Source organism: Macrotis lagotis, chromosome 1, assembly GCF_037893015.1.
Source record: "Macrotis lagotis isolate mMagLag1 chromosome 1, bilby.v1.9.chrom.fasta, whole genome shotgun sequence".
Classification (NCBI taxonomy): domain Eukaryota; kingdom Metazoa; phylum Chordata; class Mammalia; order Peramelemorphia; family Peramelidae; genus Macrotis; species Macrotis lagotis.
In genome coordinates this window covers 120,518,051-120,535,995 of record NC_133658.1, presented here as the reverse complement: position 1 = coordinate 120,535,995, position 17,945 = coordinate 120,518,051, and the positions used below count along the sequence as shown (strand labels likewise).

The 17,945-nt window shown below is 34.1% G+C and overlaps 1 protein-coding gene across 7 annotated transcripts in view; it reads left to right on the top strand.

Moving 5' to 3' along the window:
• Window positions 1-17,945, top strand: part of WDPCP (WD repeat containing planar cell polarity effector) — a 416,945-nt gene that overhangs the window by 136,947 nt on the left and 262,053 nt on the right. For 5 of the 7 annotated variants that reach the window (XR_012472515.1, XM_074207107.1, XM_074207120.1 and 2 more), the window contains 3 exons: window positions 12,955-13,039; window positions 16,175-16,219; window positions 17,012-17,062. Coding sequence is in view for 4 of the 7 variants with exons in the window: in XM_074207107.1 (XP_074063208.1) it covers window positions 12,955-13,039; window positions 16,175-16,219; window positions 17,012-17,062 (181 nt within the window). In the remaining 3 variants the exon portion in view is untranslated. Of the gene's footprint in view, window positions 1-12,954; window positions 13,040-16,174; window positions 16,220-17,011; window positions 17,063-17,945 lie in introns of those variants that run through there. The other 2 variants (XM_074207144.1, XM_074207128.1) reach the window with 1 other exon arrangement.

The window sequence follows — 17,945 nt, the reverse complement described above, 5'->3', positions numbered from 1 at the left end:
TCAGTGGTGTCCGCAGCTGTCCTGCACCAGACCTCTCCCCACAGCCCCTTCCCCAAGCTCTAGGGGGACAGCACCAACACCAGTGCCTCTGCTTCCCCGCGCACCCAAGCCCCCTTCATCCAGCCCCAGCGCTGATCCAGCAGGTCCGGCTCTCGGGCTCTCAGACTCCTGGTTCTGATTCAGCTGTTGGTCTGGCTGATCTTCCCTGGGAGCTCAGACTCACCTGCCATTACTCAGCCAAGGCTGCTGCGGGAGACAAATCCTGAGGTAGATTTTCCTCTCCTGGCTTTTCTTTCTGGGTTTCCTGGTTCGGATTTCTTTTAAGAGGTTTGTTTCATGTGATAGATGGGGAAGAGATCAGGAGACTTTAGAACTGTGCCTGTCTTCTCTCCGCCATCTTGGCCGGAAGTCCACATTTGATTTTTAAAGTCCTTTTTGAGTTCTTCCAGGAATTCTTGTTGAACTTGTGTCCAGTTCACTTTTTTCCCCAATGTTTTACTTATAGCCATTTTAATATCACTACCTTTTTCTGAGTTTGTGTCTTCTTCTTCCCTGTTACTGTAATTTTTACGGTCAGGTTCTTTTTTGTTATTGTTTGCTTATTTTCCAGTCCATTTCTTGATTTTTAACTATATGTTGAAGTTAGGTCTGCTCCTAGGATTATAGGGGCACTGCCCCAAGCTTTGAGGGTTTTTTGTACCACTTTTTTCAGACCTCATTCTGGGGGGATCTGTAAGTTTTCAATGTTTTCAGGATCATATGATCCAAAAAGAGGTGTGGTCACTGCTCTCCTGGCTTGAATTCTGTTTTTGTCCAGGAAAGAACATTACTCTCCTGTAGCCAGAAGTGCTAGCTCTTCTCTTGGCTCCGAAGCTACAAGCAGTAGTGTTCCTTTTTACCCTAAAATTACAATTCAGTAAAACGACAATTCAATAATTCAACAAAGTTACAAGATATATCCAATTTTTTTTGCAAGACATTGGGGTTAAGTGACTTACTCATGGTCACACAACTAGGTAATTATTAAGTGTCTGAGGGTGGATAGTTCTCCTGACATCAGGGCCAGTGCTCTTTTCACTGTGCCACCTAACTGCCCCTTGGATATGTACAATTGAAAGAACTTTTGGACATAGCTCAAAATTGTTTACCAGAGTTATTCCACAGCTCTACCAATCCTCTAATGCCTTAGAATTTTCTGTTTTTGGTATCTTTGCCAATTTAATGAGTGGGAGATAAAACCTCAGAGTTTCTTTAATTTACACTTTGCTATTGCTTTTGAAGCATTTTTTCATGATTATTGATTGCTTGGATTTATTTCCTTGCTAATTGCCTATTGACTTTCACACTGATAAAGCCCATGGGAGATCAATGTGTGTGATAAGCAGTGCTACTCAAAGCCCAGAATGACCACTCCCATCATCCCCAGTTCACAAGACATGGACCCCAATGCTATAATCAAGACCTTGCAGGACATCAAAGATTTGGCCCTGTGTGGGCCACAATATGCTAACGATGTTGATAATTGTCAGTCTCAGGGTAGATAAAGTAGCCTAGTTAAAGTAAAAAGGCACTCTGAAGGAGATAGAGGAGGTAACTTTATGCTCCACTGTTACCTCAGCCTAGGACCTTAAACTCAAGAGTCTTGGAAATAGTAGTAGCCTCAAAACCACTGACTCCCTTCCAACCCCCTGTTCCTTCCCTTTTCCTTCTCCCCTCCTTTTTCTTCCTTCCTTGTTCTTACCTTCCTTCCTTCCTTCCTTCCTTCCGAGAGCTGAGAGCCCATCCCCACCTTCCTTACCACCACTACTAACTTCTTTTTTGGGGGGGGATCCCAACTTTGTTTTTTATTTAATATTTATTCTCATTTTGTACAAATAATTTTTTTATACATTAATAAAATATTCTTGTTTAAGTGTAAATGAAATACCCCCTCCCCCCTTAAATATAGACTCGCTTGAGCAATAAAGGGGACAGGAAAAAAATTAAAATTTAAAAAAATAATAATAATTGTAGGTATGGCCAGGTGGTGAAATGGACAGAGCACCAGCCCTGGAGCCAGGAGCACCTGATCCCATATCTGGCCCCACACACCCAACAATCACCTAGCAGTGTGACATGCAAGCCACCTGAACCCCCACAGCCCTGCAAAAACCAAAAAAAAAAAATAAGAGAAAAAAAGACCCAAAATAAAATAAAATAGTAATAATAATAGTAGGGGTGGCTGGGTGCGGACAGAGCATTGGCCCTTGAGCCAGGAGCACCCGGGTCCAATTCCGGCCTCAGACACCCAGCGATTACCCTGCTATACGGCCCCAGGCAGGCCACCCAGCTCCATTTGTCCTTCACTCCCCCCCTCAAATAATAATAAAAAATGTGCTTGAGTCTTTGTTCCAACACCAACAACTCTGTTGTGGGTGGATCACATTCTTTATGACAAGTCCATCACAAAAGTTACTTCCATATTTTTCCACCGTTGCCATTGCTGATCGCAACTCCCTCCTTTCGTATTTCTCCACTACCATGTACCATATTTTCTCTCTCCTTTCACTCTGTCTCTGCTATAGGGTAGCTGAGTGGTGCAGCAGACAGATCCCTGGCCCTGGGGCCAAGAGGCCCCGAGCCCTCATACCACTCCTTATGCCCAGCATCCACCTGGCCCTATGGTCCCGGACAGGCCTTCCAATCCCAGCCCCTTGCAAGAAGTAAAAAAGAAAATGTGTTATATATGACCACTCTACCCCCATGGTCAATCCTTTCTTCCATCACTCACATCACCCCCCTTCCTCCTGCCCCCCCTTACTCCAGATGAGTATACCCCATTGAGTATATATGCTGTTTCCTCTCCTTACCACCTCTGATGAGAGCGAAGGTTCCCTCATTCCCCCTTGCCTTCCCCCCTTCCATATCATTGCAATAGCTCATTGTAATAAAGAAAAATCTTATTATATGAAATATCTTGGCCTATTCCCCCCTCTCCTTTTTCTTTCTCCCATTACATTTCCCTTTTTTCTATTGACTCCATTTTTTCAAGTCCCTCATATTTTCCCCCTTCCTCCAATCTTCATGCTTCACCTGAGTCCTGTATCTGAAGATCAAAGCTTCTGTTCAGTTCTGGCCATTCCAACAGGAACATTTGAAATTCCCCTGGTTCCTTGAAAGTCTACCTTTTTCCCTGGAAGAGGACATTCAGCTTTGCTGGGTAGTTGATTCTTGGCTGCATTCTAAGCTCTTTTGCCTTCTGGTATATTATATTCCAAGCCCTACAAGCTTCCAATGTAGTTACTGCTAAGTCCTGTGTGATCCTGACTGCAGCTCCACGGCATTTGAACTGTGTCCTTCTGGCTGCTTGTAATATTTTCTCTTTGACTTGGGAGTTCTGGAATTTGGCTATAATATTCCTAGGGGTTGGTTCTTTGGGATCACTTTCTTGGGGGGGGGGGGATCGGTGGAGTCTCTCCATTTCTATTTTGCCCTCTGCTTCTAGAATATCAGGGCAATTTTCCTGTAGCAATTCTTTGAAAATGATGTCAAGGCTCTTTTCCTGATCATGACTTTCAGGTATTCCAATAATTTTTAAATTATATTTCCTAAGTGTGTTTTCCATATCAGTTGTTTTTTCAATGAGATATTTCACATTTTCTTCTAATTTTTCATTTTTTTTTGGTTTTGAAGTATTGAGTCCTGGTTTCTCATAAATTCATCAATCTCCCTGAGTTCTATTCTTTGTCTGAAGGATTTGTTTTCCTCAGAGAGCTTTCTTATCTCTTTTTTCATCTGTCCAATTTTGCTTTTTAAAGCATTCTTCTCCTCAATAACTTTTTGCACTGTTTTATACATTTGACCTAAGCTGGTTTTTAGCATGCTATTTTCTTCAGCATTTTTTTTTGGATTTCCTTGACTAGGCTACTGACTTCATTTTCATGTTTTTCCTGCATCTCTCTCATTTCTTTTCCCAGTTTTTCTTCTAACTCCCTCATTTGATTTTCAAAATCTTTTTTGATCTCTGTCATAGCCTGAGCCCCATTTCTGCTTTTCTTGGAGTCTTTAGATGCAGGAGCTTGTGCTTCCTCATCTTCAGACTGAGTATTGTGATCCTTCTTGGGCTCATATGCAAAATATTTCTCAATGGTGTTCCTCTTGTTTCTCTGCTTGCTCATTTTCCCAGTCTGAGCCTGTTTTGGGGGTGCTTCCTGATCTTTTGGGACACTCCCACAAGGGTCTCAGTGTGTGAGGCTCTGTCCTCCCTCCTGGTCTGTGAATGACCATATGTGCCCCCCTCTGCCATGGGGTTGAGGCGGGGGGGGGCCTGCTGTTCTATTGGGGGGGGGGGCTAGACTGCAATCAGGATCTGAATGTGATCAGAGCCTCAGAGTCCTGTTCCAGGGACAGAGGACAGAGCTCAGCAGTCTCTCTTCACTCCCCTGCCTAGGTTCAATGGGCTCATGCCCTGGGGGCTCCTGCTTACTGTCTCTGCCTGCTTCTGTTTCCTGGAACTTGGCTGCTGGCCACACTGCTTGCTGTGTGCCCTAAGGGCTGGGCTTCACGTGCTCGCTCTGGGAGAGCTCCCCCACTGTTCCCCCAATTTGTGCCTGGTACTCCCCGGGGCGTAGCTCAGGAAAATCCCCCGCTGAGAGCCATGGCTCCCAGCACCCTGGGGCTGCCTCCAGGAGGCTGAAGTTCTTTCGCTCTGGCTGCCTTCCCTCCAACCCCTGGGAGCAGAGTCTTTCTGCTCTTTCCAGGTGACCTTGAGTAGGAGAGCTGCCTCACTGGGTCCCTCTGTGGGTTCTGTCTCTCGAAAATTTAGTTAGAGTCCTTAGCTTATAAGTTTTATGAGAGAGCACTTAAGACACAATCCATTCTTGTCTCCATCTTGGGTCTGCCCCCCCACTATTAACTTCTGACCAACTATCACTGATAGTGATCTGGTAAATAAATGCTTCTGCAGGCACTGTTGCTGCATTGAAGACCCATTGAAGACACAGAAAAGAAAGTTCTTGCCACCAAATTCTTCCTTAACCCCTCCAAGAAGTTCAACATCAGAAACTTATATCATTTTATCTGTGGAAATGTCATTAAAGAAGATGCATTGCCATCTGCTTTGAAGCTGTAGCTAAAGACTGAATGTACCATGGATACCTCAAATTTAATATGTTCATCCTTTATATTAAAGAATAAAAATTTAAAATTAAATAACACTAGCCAGTGAATCAGAATAGTCTGATAGTATATGTGGTATTTGATAGCCATGATCCACAGCACAGACCACAATCCCAGAAAATAGAGGGGTATTCTTTAGGGTCAAACTTTGTAGTATTAATTTTGTATCTTTAAGTTTCTATCATTTCATTGATATCCTTATCTCATGTTTCTATGCAGTCTAGACTTCATACAGCTGCCAAAATGATATTTCTTTTGGGGGGGGGCATTTCTTTCAGGAGATGATTGGTGGATTCCCTCAATTTCTTTTTTGCCCTCTGCTTCTAGGATCTCAGGGTAATTTTGCTGGATTATTTCTTTTAAAAATGAAGTCTAGTCTCTTTTCCTGATCATGATTTTTGGGTAGCCCAGTAATTTTTAAATTATCTCTCCTGGATCTGTTTTCCAGCTCAATTGTTTTTCTCAGTGGGATATTTCACATTTCCTTTAGTTTTTGGTTCTTTGGGGTTTATTTTATTGTTTTTTTCTCACAAAGTCATCAGCTTCCTTTAACTCCTTCCTGTAACTCCTTCTACATTTGAAGGAGCTATTTTCTTCAGAGAGCTTTTTTATCTCCTTTTCCATCTGGGCAGTTCTGCTTTTTTAAGGTAATCATCTCTTCATTTGCCTTTTGGGCTGCTTTTTTCCCCATTTGACTAAAACTCGTTTTAACATGTTATTTTCTTCAGTATTTCTTGTTTCTCCTTCACCAAGCCTGGCTTGGCTTTCATGATTTACCTACATTGTTCTCATTTGAAAACAATATTTCTTAAGTATATTTTTGACCATAAATCTCTCCTCCTCAATAAATGTGACTTATTCCCTATTGCTTCTGGGATCAAATATAAAACTTTTTTTTTGGCACTTTTTAAAGCTCCTTAACACTTGGCCCCAAGCTACCTTTCCACCTTTTTGGATGGAAAGCTACCTTTCTACCTTATTAGGCATCAGTCCCTTTCCCAAAATCCAGAAAAATCTAGCAGACTACTTTTATGTTTCTGAGATACTTTACTGCCTTCTGCTTTTTCACTGCCAGTCTCCCATTCTTGGTGTATACTCTCCTCAGTTCTGCCTTACAGAATCCCTTAGTGCCTTCAAAATTCAGTCCAAGAACTACCTTCTACATGGAACCTTTTTTGATCATCTCCAGTTGATAGTGCCCTCCTCACACTCCCATCTTTTATTTAGTTTGTGTTTACTTGCATGTGCATGTTTATGATTTCTTTGGGATACAGACCTAGTTAGTGGTATTGCTGAATAAAAGGTTATGCAGAGTCTTATTGCTCTACGGGTTTATCCAAATTACTCTCCAGATTGTTTGAATCAGTTCCCAAATTCACCAATGGTGCATTAATATTGCAATTTTCCCACATTCCCTCCAACACTGAACATTTTCCTTTTTTTTGTCACGTTACCTAATCTGATAGGTATGAGATGGTATCTCAGAGTTGTTTTGGTTTGAATTTCTCTAATCAAAAATGATTTTGAGTATTTTTTCCATTTGACTATAGGTCATTTAGTTTCATTTTCTTCACCTGAAAACTGCCTGTTCATATCCTTTGATCATTTATAAGTTGGAAAATTACTTGTATTCTTATAAATTTATTTTGTTTTGTTTTGTTTTGTTTTTTTACTGAGGTGATGAGATTAAATGATTTGCCCAAGGTCATTCACCTAGTAAGTATCAAGTATCTCAGACCACATTTGAACTCGGGTCCTCTTGACTCTAGGGCTGGTGCTTTATCCATTGGGCTACCTAACTGCCCCATAAATTCCTCTCAGTGCTTTATATATTTTAGAAATGAGTCCTTTGTCAAAAATATTTGCTATAAAAATTATTTCCCAGCTCTCTTCATTCCTTTTAACCTTGTTTGCATTGGTTTTATTTATGTAAAACCTTTTTAATTTTATGTAATCAAAATTATTAATTTTGTATCTTATAATGTTCTCTTATTTGGTCATAAACTCTTATCCTTTCAGAAGATCTGAAAGATATAATATTCCCTTGTTCTCTTAATTGGTTTATGGTATCATGTTTTATGTCTAAATCCTGTACCCATTTTGATTTCCCTTAATAATTTTGACTTTTCTCCAGTTGAAGTTCATTATCTTTTTTTAGCTCTATAAACTAATATTTTGATAGTTTGATAAGTGATTTATTGGATAATTTAATTTAAGTGCTATTATATTAATTAATATACTTCAATTTATTTATTTATTAATACTTCAATAAGTGACCTACCCTGAGGAATTAATATTTCTCCAATTATTTTGATCTACATTCCTAAATAGAATATGCAGTTATGTTCATCTAATTCTTGTGTATTATTCTTAGACAATTCCCAAATATTTTGTTTATTTTGTATATACAAAATATTTTTAAATGAAACTTTACTTTCTATCTCTCCTGAATTTTGTTGCTAATATATAGAAATATTTATTGTTTGTATGAATTGATTTTACATCCTGAAACTCTTAAGTTATTACTTCATTTAATGTTTTTAGCAGCCTCTTTTGGGTTTTCTAGATAAAACCATCATTTCAACTGGAAAAAGCATTAGTTTTGTCTATACTTTGCTTATGTTTGTTGTTCCTCAGATTTTTTTACTGTACTATTGATATAACTAGCATTTTTAGCACTATGTTAAATAGTGGTATTGATAATGGACAACTTTACCTCTGATCTAGAAAAGCTCTAATATTTCTCTATTACATATAATGTTGGTTCTTGGTTTTAGATAGCTACTACTTATTTTATTAAGGTTTGCTTGGTTGTGTTTCTTGGTGTTTTAGCAGAAATGGGCAATAGATTTTTGTCAGAAGTCTTCAGCATCTGTTGTTCATCTAATCTTATGGTTTTTATCATTTTGTTATTACTAGGATTTAGTATATGGTCCAATTATTAGTTTCCTTATATCAAGATAACCATGCGTTCCTAGTAGAAATTCAATGTGATCACAATGTATGATTTTTTTACTGTTATTTTAACCTCTGCTAATATTTTATCAATTTTTGCATTTGTTTATTAGAGATTGATATATAGTTATATTTCTTTGTTTTATCTCTCCTAGATTTATGTAGCAAAACCACCTTAGAATCAATTCTTTTCTCCTGTATTCAAACAATTTATGTAATACAAGAATTATTCTTTGTGTTTGATAGCTTTCTTAAATAAAGCAACTTATTCTCTTCTCCCACTCCTTGAGAGTTCATTTATGATTTGGTTCAATTTATTTTTCTGATATTATACTATTTAAATGCTTTATTTCTTGTTCTAGATATTGATCTAGATATTTTAACCTTAAGAGCATACATAGTAAATGCTTGTTGACTTGGCTTATTGACTTGTAAATATTCATTTCTTCTAAATGAGTTTTGTTGGCATTTGACTGGGCCAAATAGTTTCTAATCATTTCTTTTATTATATCTTCATTTGCAAATTCTTCTTTTTAATTTTTGATAGTCTATTATTCCTCTTTTCAGATTAGTAAACTTTATTAAAAACAAGCGAACAAACCTTAGATTATAGTTTTTATTTTTCTTTATAAATTCATTGAACTTTTTTCATTCAGTTTTGTAATGTTTTCATTTTCAGAATTTCTTCTTTGGTGTTTAGTTGGACTTTTAATTTTTTTAGTGTTTTTAATTGCATAACTAATGTATTGATCTGTTATTGCTCTCCTTGTAAATGAATAAGTTAAGAGTTTTCCCTTAGGAATACTTTAGCTGAATTCCATAAGATTTGCCATTTTGTTCATTGTTGCCATTTTCTTTGATGAAATTTTTATTTCTTATTTGTTCTTTGACATATCAAGTCTTTGCAATTAAATTATTTATTCTCTAGTTAATTTAATCATTCATTGATGCTTTAACACATTTTATTATGTGATGGTTAATAGAGGATATTTAATGTTAAAATTAGTCCATAGAACAGTTTGCAGTTTATTCTGCAGCATAATATTCTTCTCTCCAGCCTATTTTTTTAAACTCTGTTAATTTTTTACATTTTAAGTGTTTCTTGTAAACATGTTATTGAATTCAGCTTCCTAATACATTCTGATATTATGTTCCAATTTGTGGGTAAATTCATCCCATTTAACATTTACAATTTTGTTAGTTGTACATTTACCTCCATTCTTATACTTTTCCCCTTTCTTTGCTTCATTTTCTCCTCTTTACAAGAAAATGGTGATGAAAGAATTTTCTTAACATTAGTGATCTATAATTGAAGCCCCTTGTTTCAGCCTTGACCATAAGGTTTTAGTTTTCATTTGCTTCCTTTCTTTAATTTGTCCTTCACTATCAACCTTTCAGCACTGGTTTGTTTTGCTTATGTCTGTCTACCTTACACTTATTCTTCCCCCTCCTTTTAAATCCCTTTCTCTCCTCTCCTTGTACTTGCCTATTTCTATTTTTGAGCACAATCTTTTTCTTTTCCAAGTTTTTTATGGGTATATGTATTAGAGTCTTTCTTTGCTTCAAATGAAACTGAGTTTCATTTAGTATCCAACTTTTCATTTCTGCATACTCATCATTTCATGCAATTTATGTGAGAAAGTAAATTTTCTCCCCTTTCTCCTTCTTTTCTGTTGGTATATTCCTCAATTCTTATTCTCCTATGACTATCAAACTAGAACAAAATAATCCACATACCCTTGTTCCTCTTAACATTTTATGTAAAATTTTAAAAATGTATCTACGTTTTTGTATTTCTCTTTACTTCTTTCACATTTTCTACTCAGTCATGGTCTTTTGAGAGTTGTTGAATTGTTTCAGTTGTGTCAGACTTTGTAACTCTATTTGAGATTTTCTTGGCAAAGATACTGAAGTGGTTTGCCACTTCTTTCTCCCGTTCATTTTACAGTTGAGGAAACTGAGGCAAAAACTTCACTAGAGTCCCATGGATAGTAAGTGTCTGTGGCCAGATTTTAATTTAGGTTTTTTTCTTCTTGACTCCAAACCAACATTCTATCCACTGTACCACCTAGCTTCCTGTTCTTTTTATTAGGAATGCCTAAAAGTCCTTATTTTACTAAAGGTTCATTTTCTTGTATGTAGAATTATTTTGTTGAGTTTTCCTGAATATATTTATGTTTTGCCTTTAGAAATATAACATTCTTAGTTTACCTCTTTTTTATAGTAGTAGTTTCTCAGTATGTATGATTCTGACTGCTGCTCCTTGGTACTTGAAACAATCTTTTTGCATGTTATAATGTTTTTTATTTGATTTTGAATATCTGAATTCTGAGTTATCTCCTTGGAATTTTAATTTTGGAGTTTCTTTCAAAATGTGACTGATGAATTCTTTGTATTTTCATTTTGCCTTCTGATAGTAATAGAACTTGGAAGTTTTCATTTAAAAATCCCTGAAATATAGTGGCCCAAATTTATTTTTGTTCATGATTTTCAAATAGTTCAATTGAGTCTTTATTTCTTTCTTTTTTCTTTCTCTCTCTTTTTCCTTTTCTCTTTCTCTTTCTTCTTCCTCCCTTCCGTCTTTTTCTTTCTCTTTCTTTCTTTCTTTCATTCTTTCTTTCGTTCTTTCTTCTTTCTTTCTTTAATCAGTGACTCATCCAGTATGTGCAATGATCCTTTCCTCTTTTTGATCTATTTCTTCTTAGTTTTTTGTTTTGTTTTTTAGTTGTCCTGAATATTCATCTTCTCAGATTTAGAACTCCTGAAAGTATTCTAAAGGGACAATGACAGTGTTTTGTATTCATTCTTTTGTGTTTGCTTACCTCTGATTTCTTCCTTTATACCTGTCTTTAAAAAATCTGAGATGGTCACTGAACTTCTTCTGAAGACACACCTCTTTGTTTAGACAGCTAACTCTTTTTTCCTCCTTATAATTGAAAATTTGTGTTGTGAGAATTTCATTCTTGAGAGCTTCCCATTCTTCTTGTACTTTCCCTAAAGAGATTTGTGCCTTAAAAGCTTTAGGATCTTTACTCTAAACTCTTTGAATTGTGTTCTCCTACCCTACTTGTCACACAATATCTAACTTTCCTCTTTTTTCCTGTCGGTATTTCTTAGATGGAGTAGTTGTTTTTCACTTTCAACACCGTTTCTCCCCACCTCCTCAATTGTTTGGAATCAATTAAAAAATAACCATGTTTTATTCTACATTTTGAAGAATGGAATTTCCAATTAGGAAAGCTGTTCTGCCAAGGGTATCAGGGCAATCAGATTTCTAGATGATTGAAAGTTTTCATCATTACCATCATGCTTCTGGGGCAGATTTGTTTCCCAACATCTTAACTTTTTATATTTTCTGACTTGGCAATCAAGTATTCCATGGTGATAATTGCTTCTTTTTCATTTCTATTGATCCTTACCCAAATGCTTTTGGGCCTACTCAGGGGACAAATTTGGGGGTCCTTTGTTTCATTTCTTCTATTCATTTGCGGTTCAATAAGTTATTTCATTTCTTATAAAAATTAAATGTTCATTGAATTGAAATGAAATAAATTGAAAAAAGAGGAGAGGGAGGCAAATCAGATTTGGGCCTTTTTTTCTTCCTCTTAGGCTAAGAAAAGCTGGTAGAGGGGAAATTTTAAGATGTAGCTAAAAATAATTTTTGGCATTATATGTAACTTTCAGTTATTTGTTAAATGATCAACAGAACTTTCAAGTTGTATACATCTTTTACTATATATATATATTTGGATCACAGTATATACTATATCTGTATGTATCTATATAACTATATGCTATTTTGTTTCATTTGTGTTTAAATTAAAACCATAAACTTTTGAGTTCTTTAGTGTTAAAATACTATATGTGAAATAAAATTGTTAATATTCTAGTCACTCCTTTAGAAAAGATGGCAGTTGTTTTCTCCTACCAAAAATTTCCTTGGAGAAATTTTCAAAGTTCTTTAATTACTCAGATATTAATTTGAAAATTATTGATTTTTATTCAGTTTAAGTGGAAAGAAATCTTGGTAATTTGTTTATAAACTATTTGAAAGTAATTAAATTGTGTTTTCTTTAAAATACTTAAAATTTCAGACTGGTGTTCTAATTTTATCAAAATAATGAGGTTTAATTAATATAGATATTAATCATTAGAGCTTGCTATAAAGCAATGAGTAAGTATGGGATGTTTCATTAGCATGTTTATTATACAACTAGAATGTATATCTGTTTCCTGCATGACATGCAGATTAACAAACTAATCTGAGAGCTAATTTGGTTTTACCTAGTTTGCTTTAAAGCAAATGTATGACTTTAAATAAGGTATTAGTCACTATATACTACTCCACTTGCATCTTTCATTTTAATTGGACCATCTTGTGTTTAGGAGAAGTAAATGCTTCTTATTAGAAATATAAATTATATAGGGAATTTAAATTGCAACACAAAAATATATCTATAATAAAAATGAATGCAGTGGAAGTCAGAATTCTAAATGAATAAAAGATTCTTATTAAATATTTTTAATATGTTCAGAATATTAAAAGTCAGAACCATCAATTTCTAATCTGTTAGAAATTCAGAATTTGAATATTCTTTCTATTACCTTTCTATGTATGACAGTATATTAAATCTGAAAAAATAAAGTTTGTAGTTTTTCTGCCATAACTCATCATTTGTAGGAAAAATAAATAGTAATGCTTCAGAATTATGAATAACTATTTTACTATATTTTATTTCTCAATTATTACCAATAACAAATTATTTTTTCTGAGGTTTAGTTTCATTAGTGCTTTAAAGTAATTAACTGACACCTTTCTTTCTTTTTTTTTTTCTTTCACAGGACCAAGATTCTTTCTGCCAACAGATGTCTTTCTGCTTAACTGAATTGCACCTCTGGTCTTTAAAGACTACATTACATATTGAAGGTAAGTCAGTTCTAGACCAATTTTATTCCTCTTTTTAAAGAAAAATAGCAAAATTGAAAACAAATACTTAACTAATAACAAAGCCTGGAATTGTACAAAGCCTTAATCGGACATGTATTCTTTTTGTCATATTGAAGTACCTTGCAATAATTAATTAAAACTTAAGCTTTAATATTTACAAATAAATTTACTTTTGTGAACTTGTTTTGTTTTAAAATATGTTAAAATTGATTATTTATAAAGATCATTATTGAGAAGTAATACAGAATTGCTTCTTATTATCTTGATTAGCAATGTGTTTATTTCTGCTTGAATTTGTAACTGGTTTTTTTTGAGGTATACATTTTCAGTTTTATTCTGGGTTTTCATTACTCACGAATTTCTTTTTATCAATAGGCTAGTTGATAATGGACAACTCATTTTATACTAAATATAACATGTCAGACACATACAGGGGAAAATACCCAATTACTATTGTTATCTTTCATTTTCTTAGTATTTCAAATGGTTTTGGAAGGAAAAAATTTCTTTGCAACATTATAGAACAAAATTTAGGTTTCACGCAGATTCCATTAAGAAATAAGTATTTAAATTTATTTTTCCCTTATTAATCTATATTTTATATATATATATATATTTAAATCAAAATCATAAACTTGTAGATTCTTTCATGATAAAATATCATAAATAAAAACTACAGTTTCCTACTTTCATTTTTGAAGTAATAATACACCAGTGAATTTCATTGTTTCATATGGATGAGAAAGTACTCACATTTAAAAACTGCTTCTTTATTTGCTATGAAAGCAACAACAAAAGTTATTGCTTCCTTTACAACTTTAATAGTACTATTAATGCAAGTTATTTTTTACTTTAATTGTCAATGCTCAAATGTTTCTAATGTTTAAATACTTTACATGTTTTAACATTTTTGATGACTTGGGAATATGGTAAAATAATATCAATATACTTTTTGATCAAGACGAGGTAATGATTTAATGGATGAAAAATAAGTAAAAAGGATATAGTAAATCATGAAATGTTTCTTTTTTGTGCAGGAAGAAATTTATATATGTCTACATATAGACATATAAAACTTACAAAATCCATAACTAAAAGTCTATTAAAATATAGAGATGTTAAGTTTAGATATTATTATTTGTATTATTGAAGTTGTCTAATATAAGGATTTTCAATAAGATATTCATTCTATCTGAGGTTTGGAAGAGAGGAATGTATGCCCTTGCTGATTTTCCCTGGTGAACACTGATGACAGTGTAACTTAGAACTAAGAGCTGAATTTTAAAATATAATTCCACTAAGATTAACTTTTCTGAAAAATGTTTCCTATCATTCAAATTTCATACTAAAATTAATTTTAATTAAAATATTAATCATCTGTTGCTAGGATTTGAGTGTTACTAACTAATTAGAATGAAGGGTTGACTGATGTAATGCAAGCTAATGATTGAGAAAGCATTATAATTTTATTGTACACAATCTGCAAAATCAGACTTGGATAAGTCTTTGTACTAGAGATATAGTTAATGTTATGATTCATAATGCTTTCATGGAAAACACAAATCCTTAGAAGGCTAAGTCAAATAAATAGAGATACTTATTTTCAGCACTTGTGTGTAAGTAGAAAAAGCCTTAGGTGGACCTGTTTAGGAACTTTTCCAAGTTCATTTAACAACAGTATAAGAATGGAATCCAGCATTATCTCAAGGACATTATTGACAGTAATTTGCAGAAATATGGGAAAATGGGTCTTTTCCCCCTTCTATAAAAAGAAACATTGAAATTTTATGTAAAAACTCTTATTCCTCAATTCCAATTCTTTAAAAATAATAAAAATGTTTCACAGGCTAAGTATAGATATATTCATTTTAGTTAAGGTGCAGAGAGCTCATCATGGTTTTTGCACTTAGAATTGGTACTGTATGTGAATTAGGAGGTCAGGTTCAGAGCAGACTTGTAGGGCTGAACTTTTCTGGACTTGGTTCTTTCTCAGAACTTGAAATACCTTTACCCTCTATGTAAGACTGGGACTGTGTAAAGAGCTGTTTAGAAGGAGCTGGAGTCCCTAAGGCTATTTGTGACCTGAGTAGTTCTGAACCAAGATAAGTCATTGGTTTTGAGGCAGTGGCTTTACTTAGCACTATTCCAGAGACCTGGTATTTGGATTTGGGGATTTGGCTTAGTTTCAAGTACTATAGTTCAGATTTCCGAGAATGCTTTCTACATTCCTAGACTTTTATATTACAGATTAAGCAAAAGTACAGACATGTACTTTTAAAACTCCAAAGAGCTTTAAACTCTTTGGAATAAAAACACTTTACAAATTTAAACAAATAGAAATAAATTGCTCCATTCAAAATACAGGAAAATTTTGTGTTGAAGGGGGTAGTCCAAATACAAATAATGACTATTTCTGATGAGTGCAAAGTTGTTAAAGTTGCATTTTGTCACTAGGGGGCAGTCCATACTGCTCTCAAATACATTAGCAATAGTCCTTTTGTCGGTAGGGAAGGACTACATGTTACCCAAAAGAAAACACAAGCTAATTATTTCAGTTCAGGAGTCAAATGGAGAATAGTCTTCACATCCACATATATGAAATAAATGAGTTTTTAAAGTTAATCTGCTTTTCTGTCATTAAAGTTTGAGACAGAGCCAAGTGCTTGAGAAATAATCAACTCACCCTTCAAAACAACCCCATCCTGGTTTGTTCTAGTGTAGCCACAGCAGTAGATCCTAATTTGATTGACTCTTGAGAGTTCATTGTCTTGAATCCAAGACAACCCTGGGAAGTTTATTCCCTACCATACCTTCCATCATTTCTTCAATAAACTGGCTTTATATTTTTGAATGCCCAAGTTGTTGTTGAGCCTTTCTGGAGGGATTCAGTAAACTGCAGAGCAGAATTATTATGGGTCCAGCTAGTGTAAGGAGGATCACTTTGCTCAATCAGTATCCTCTCTAGGTCACTTGTCTTTACTCTCCATTGACTTATTAGAGTTTTTTCCTTAGGCTTTCTTCTAGGGTTCACCCTGCTAAAATTCAGTCTGATGTAGGTTCCCCCCCCAAAAAACCGTTTTCTATAACTTGATGTTATTTCTCCTCATTATTTAGATAGCAACATTGGGATCTACCAGTATTATGACAAGAAGGACTCAGGTAAAATAATTATATTATTAATATTTTAATAAATATCCTAGATGATTTTTTAAAAATGAGAACATTTGAACTATCCATATTATCTCTGGGAATGGATTATTCAGGAAAAAAGTCTACCTCCCTAGAAAGTCTCAAAGTTGGTATGTTTTTCATATAATATAGTCATTTTTTAAATGTGAGATGGCATGAAAAAAATTTATTTTTATATTGATCAGATTGATTGCTGGACTGTCCAGGCAGCTTGTATTAATTGGCATCCCAGTAGAGGGCATCATAAACGCATGGGATTGCACCTGTGCTGGGCTGCTGAATCCTCACCTGGTATCTGAAATAGGCATTTCTGAGTGAATGATCAATTTTCTTTATCTGATTAATCCTGTTAATCCTAGAAGTTTCATGATGGGCCAAAAGGTCTTTCCAGCTAGAGTTACTTCCTGTTTCAGTTCAGGTTAAGGTAGAGCTTGTGTGGGCATCCTGAGTGCTTAGCTTGGTGGTTAATATGTTGTTTCCATAGTTCTGTTGACAGACTGACTCAGCTTTTGGTCAGGATTCAGTTGCAGCTCACTTCTCTATCTGATGAGATTGGAGGCTCAAGAATATTGGTCCACCTGTTGTGCCGAATAAGCCTTCTTTCACTGCAAATTTAAGATATCTCTCTGTGAAGTGAAAACAAAGCTGTCTTCTTTGTAGATTTGGGTTTGCTTTATAATCATTTTCAATCTTTATAGTAATTTCATGACAAAAGTTATAAAGTTGACTACTAAACTTTTCCTACTTCTCCCTTCGTGATAGTTTTACCAGATGATCATGGTTACTTAGAAGAGAAGCAACAATTGGCAGAATGTAAGCATCTTTTATGTTATGTTTTTTTAAAGAGTTACCATAAAATTATCATTTTATTGTTGCTTATAATTCTGACAGAATAATGAAATAACTTTGTGCTTTATGCACAAAGGTTTTACTCATCCTGAAATAATTTTTGTTTTATGTTCACAGATTTTTATTGCTTTAGTAAAATGAAAACCCTAGTAAGAATCATGTCTTAGCTCTCGCTGATTTAGTCTATTAAAATCTATGCTTTACAAAGTTTGAGTAGGTATACTTTAAGCACAATATGATTATTAACCATTCTCATGAAATGAATTTATGTTGACTTTTACTTTCATTGTGAATGTTTTATACTGTGAGTACTATTAAAATTAAGTACTTCTATATTTTCACAAATTTTAAATATATGCTTTATAAATATTTAATAATACAGCTTAATGATAGTACATTATAATAAATTTACAGTAAATTACAATGCAATAAAAATATAAAATTACAATAAAATATAGTAATACAATTTAGTAATAAAAATACTGGAATTTGTTTTTCCCTCATTTAAAATGAGGGAAGCTATCATATGCAACTTTGAAAAATTTTAGCATAGACTATCATAAATGTCCAAGTTTATTGTATTAGCATTAAATTGATTTAGGAAATACAAGTAGCAAAATGAGTTTACTACAATAATTTAGCTGCCACAATTGATTATGTAATTCTTCCTCACTATTATTTAGAATCATAACCAGGTGAACAAAGAACATTTTTATTCATTTTCATATCTATATCTATAGCTATCTATCTATATATAGCACCATACTGTATTTAATATATATTAAAAATCTTGATGTATTTAATTCCTTGATGACTATAATTTTTAAATGTGTGTTTCTTATAGTTG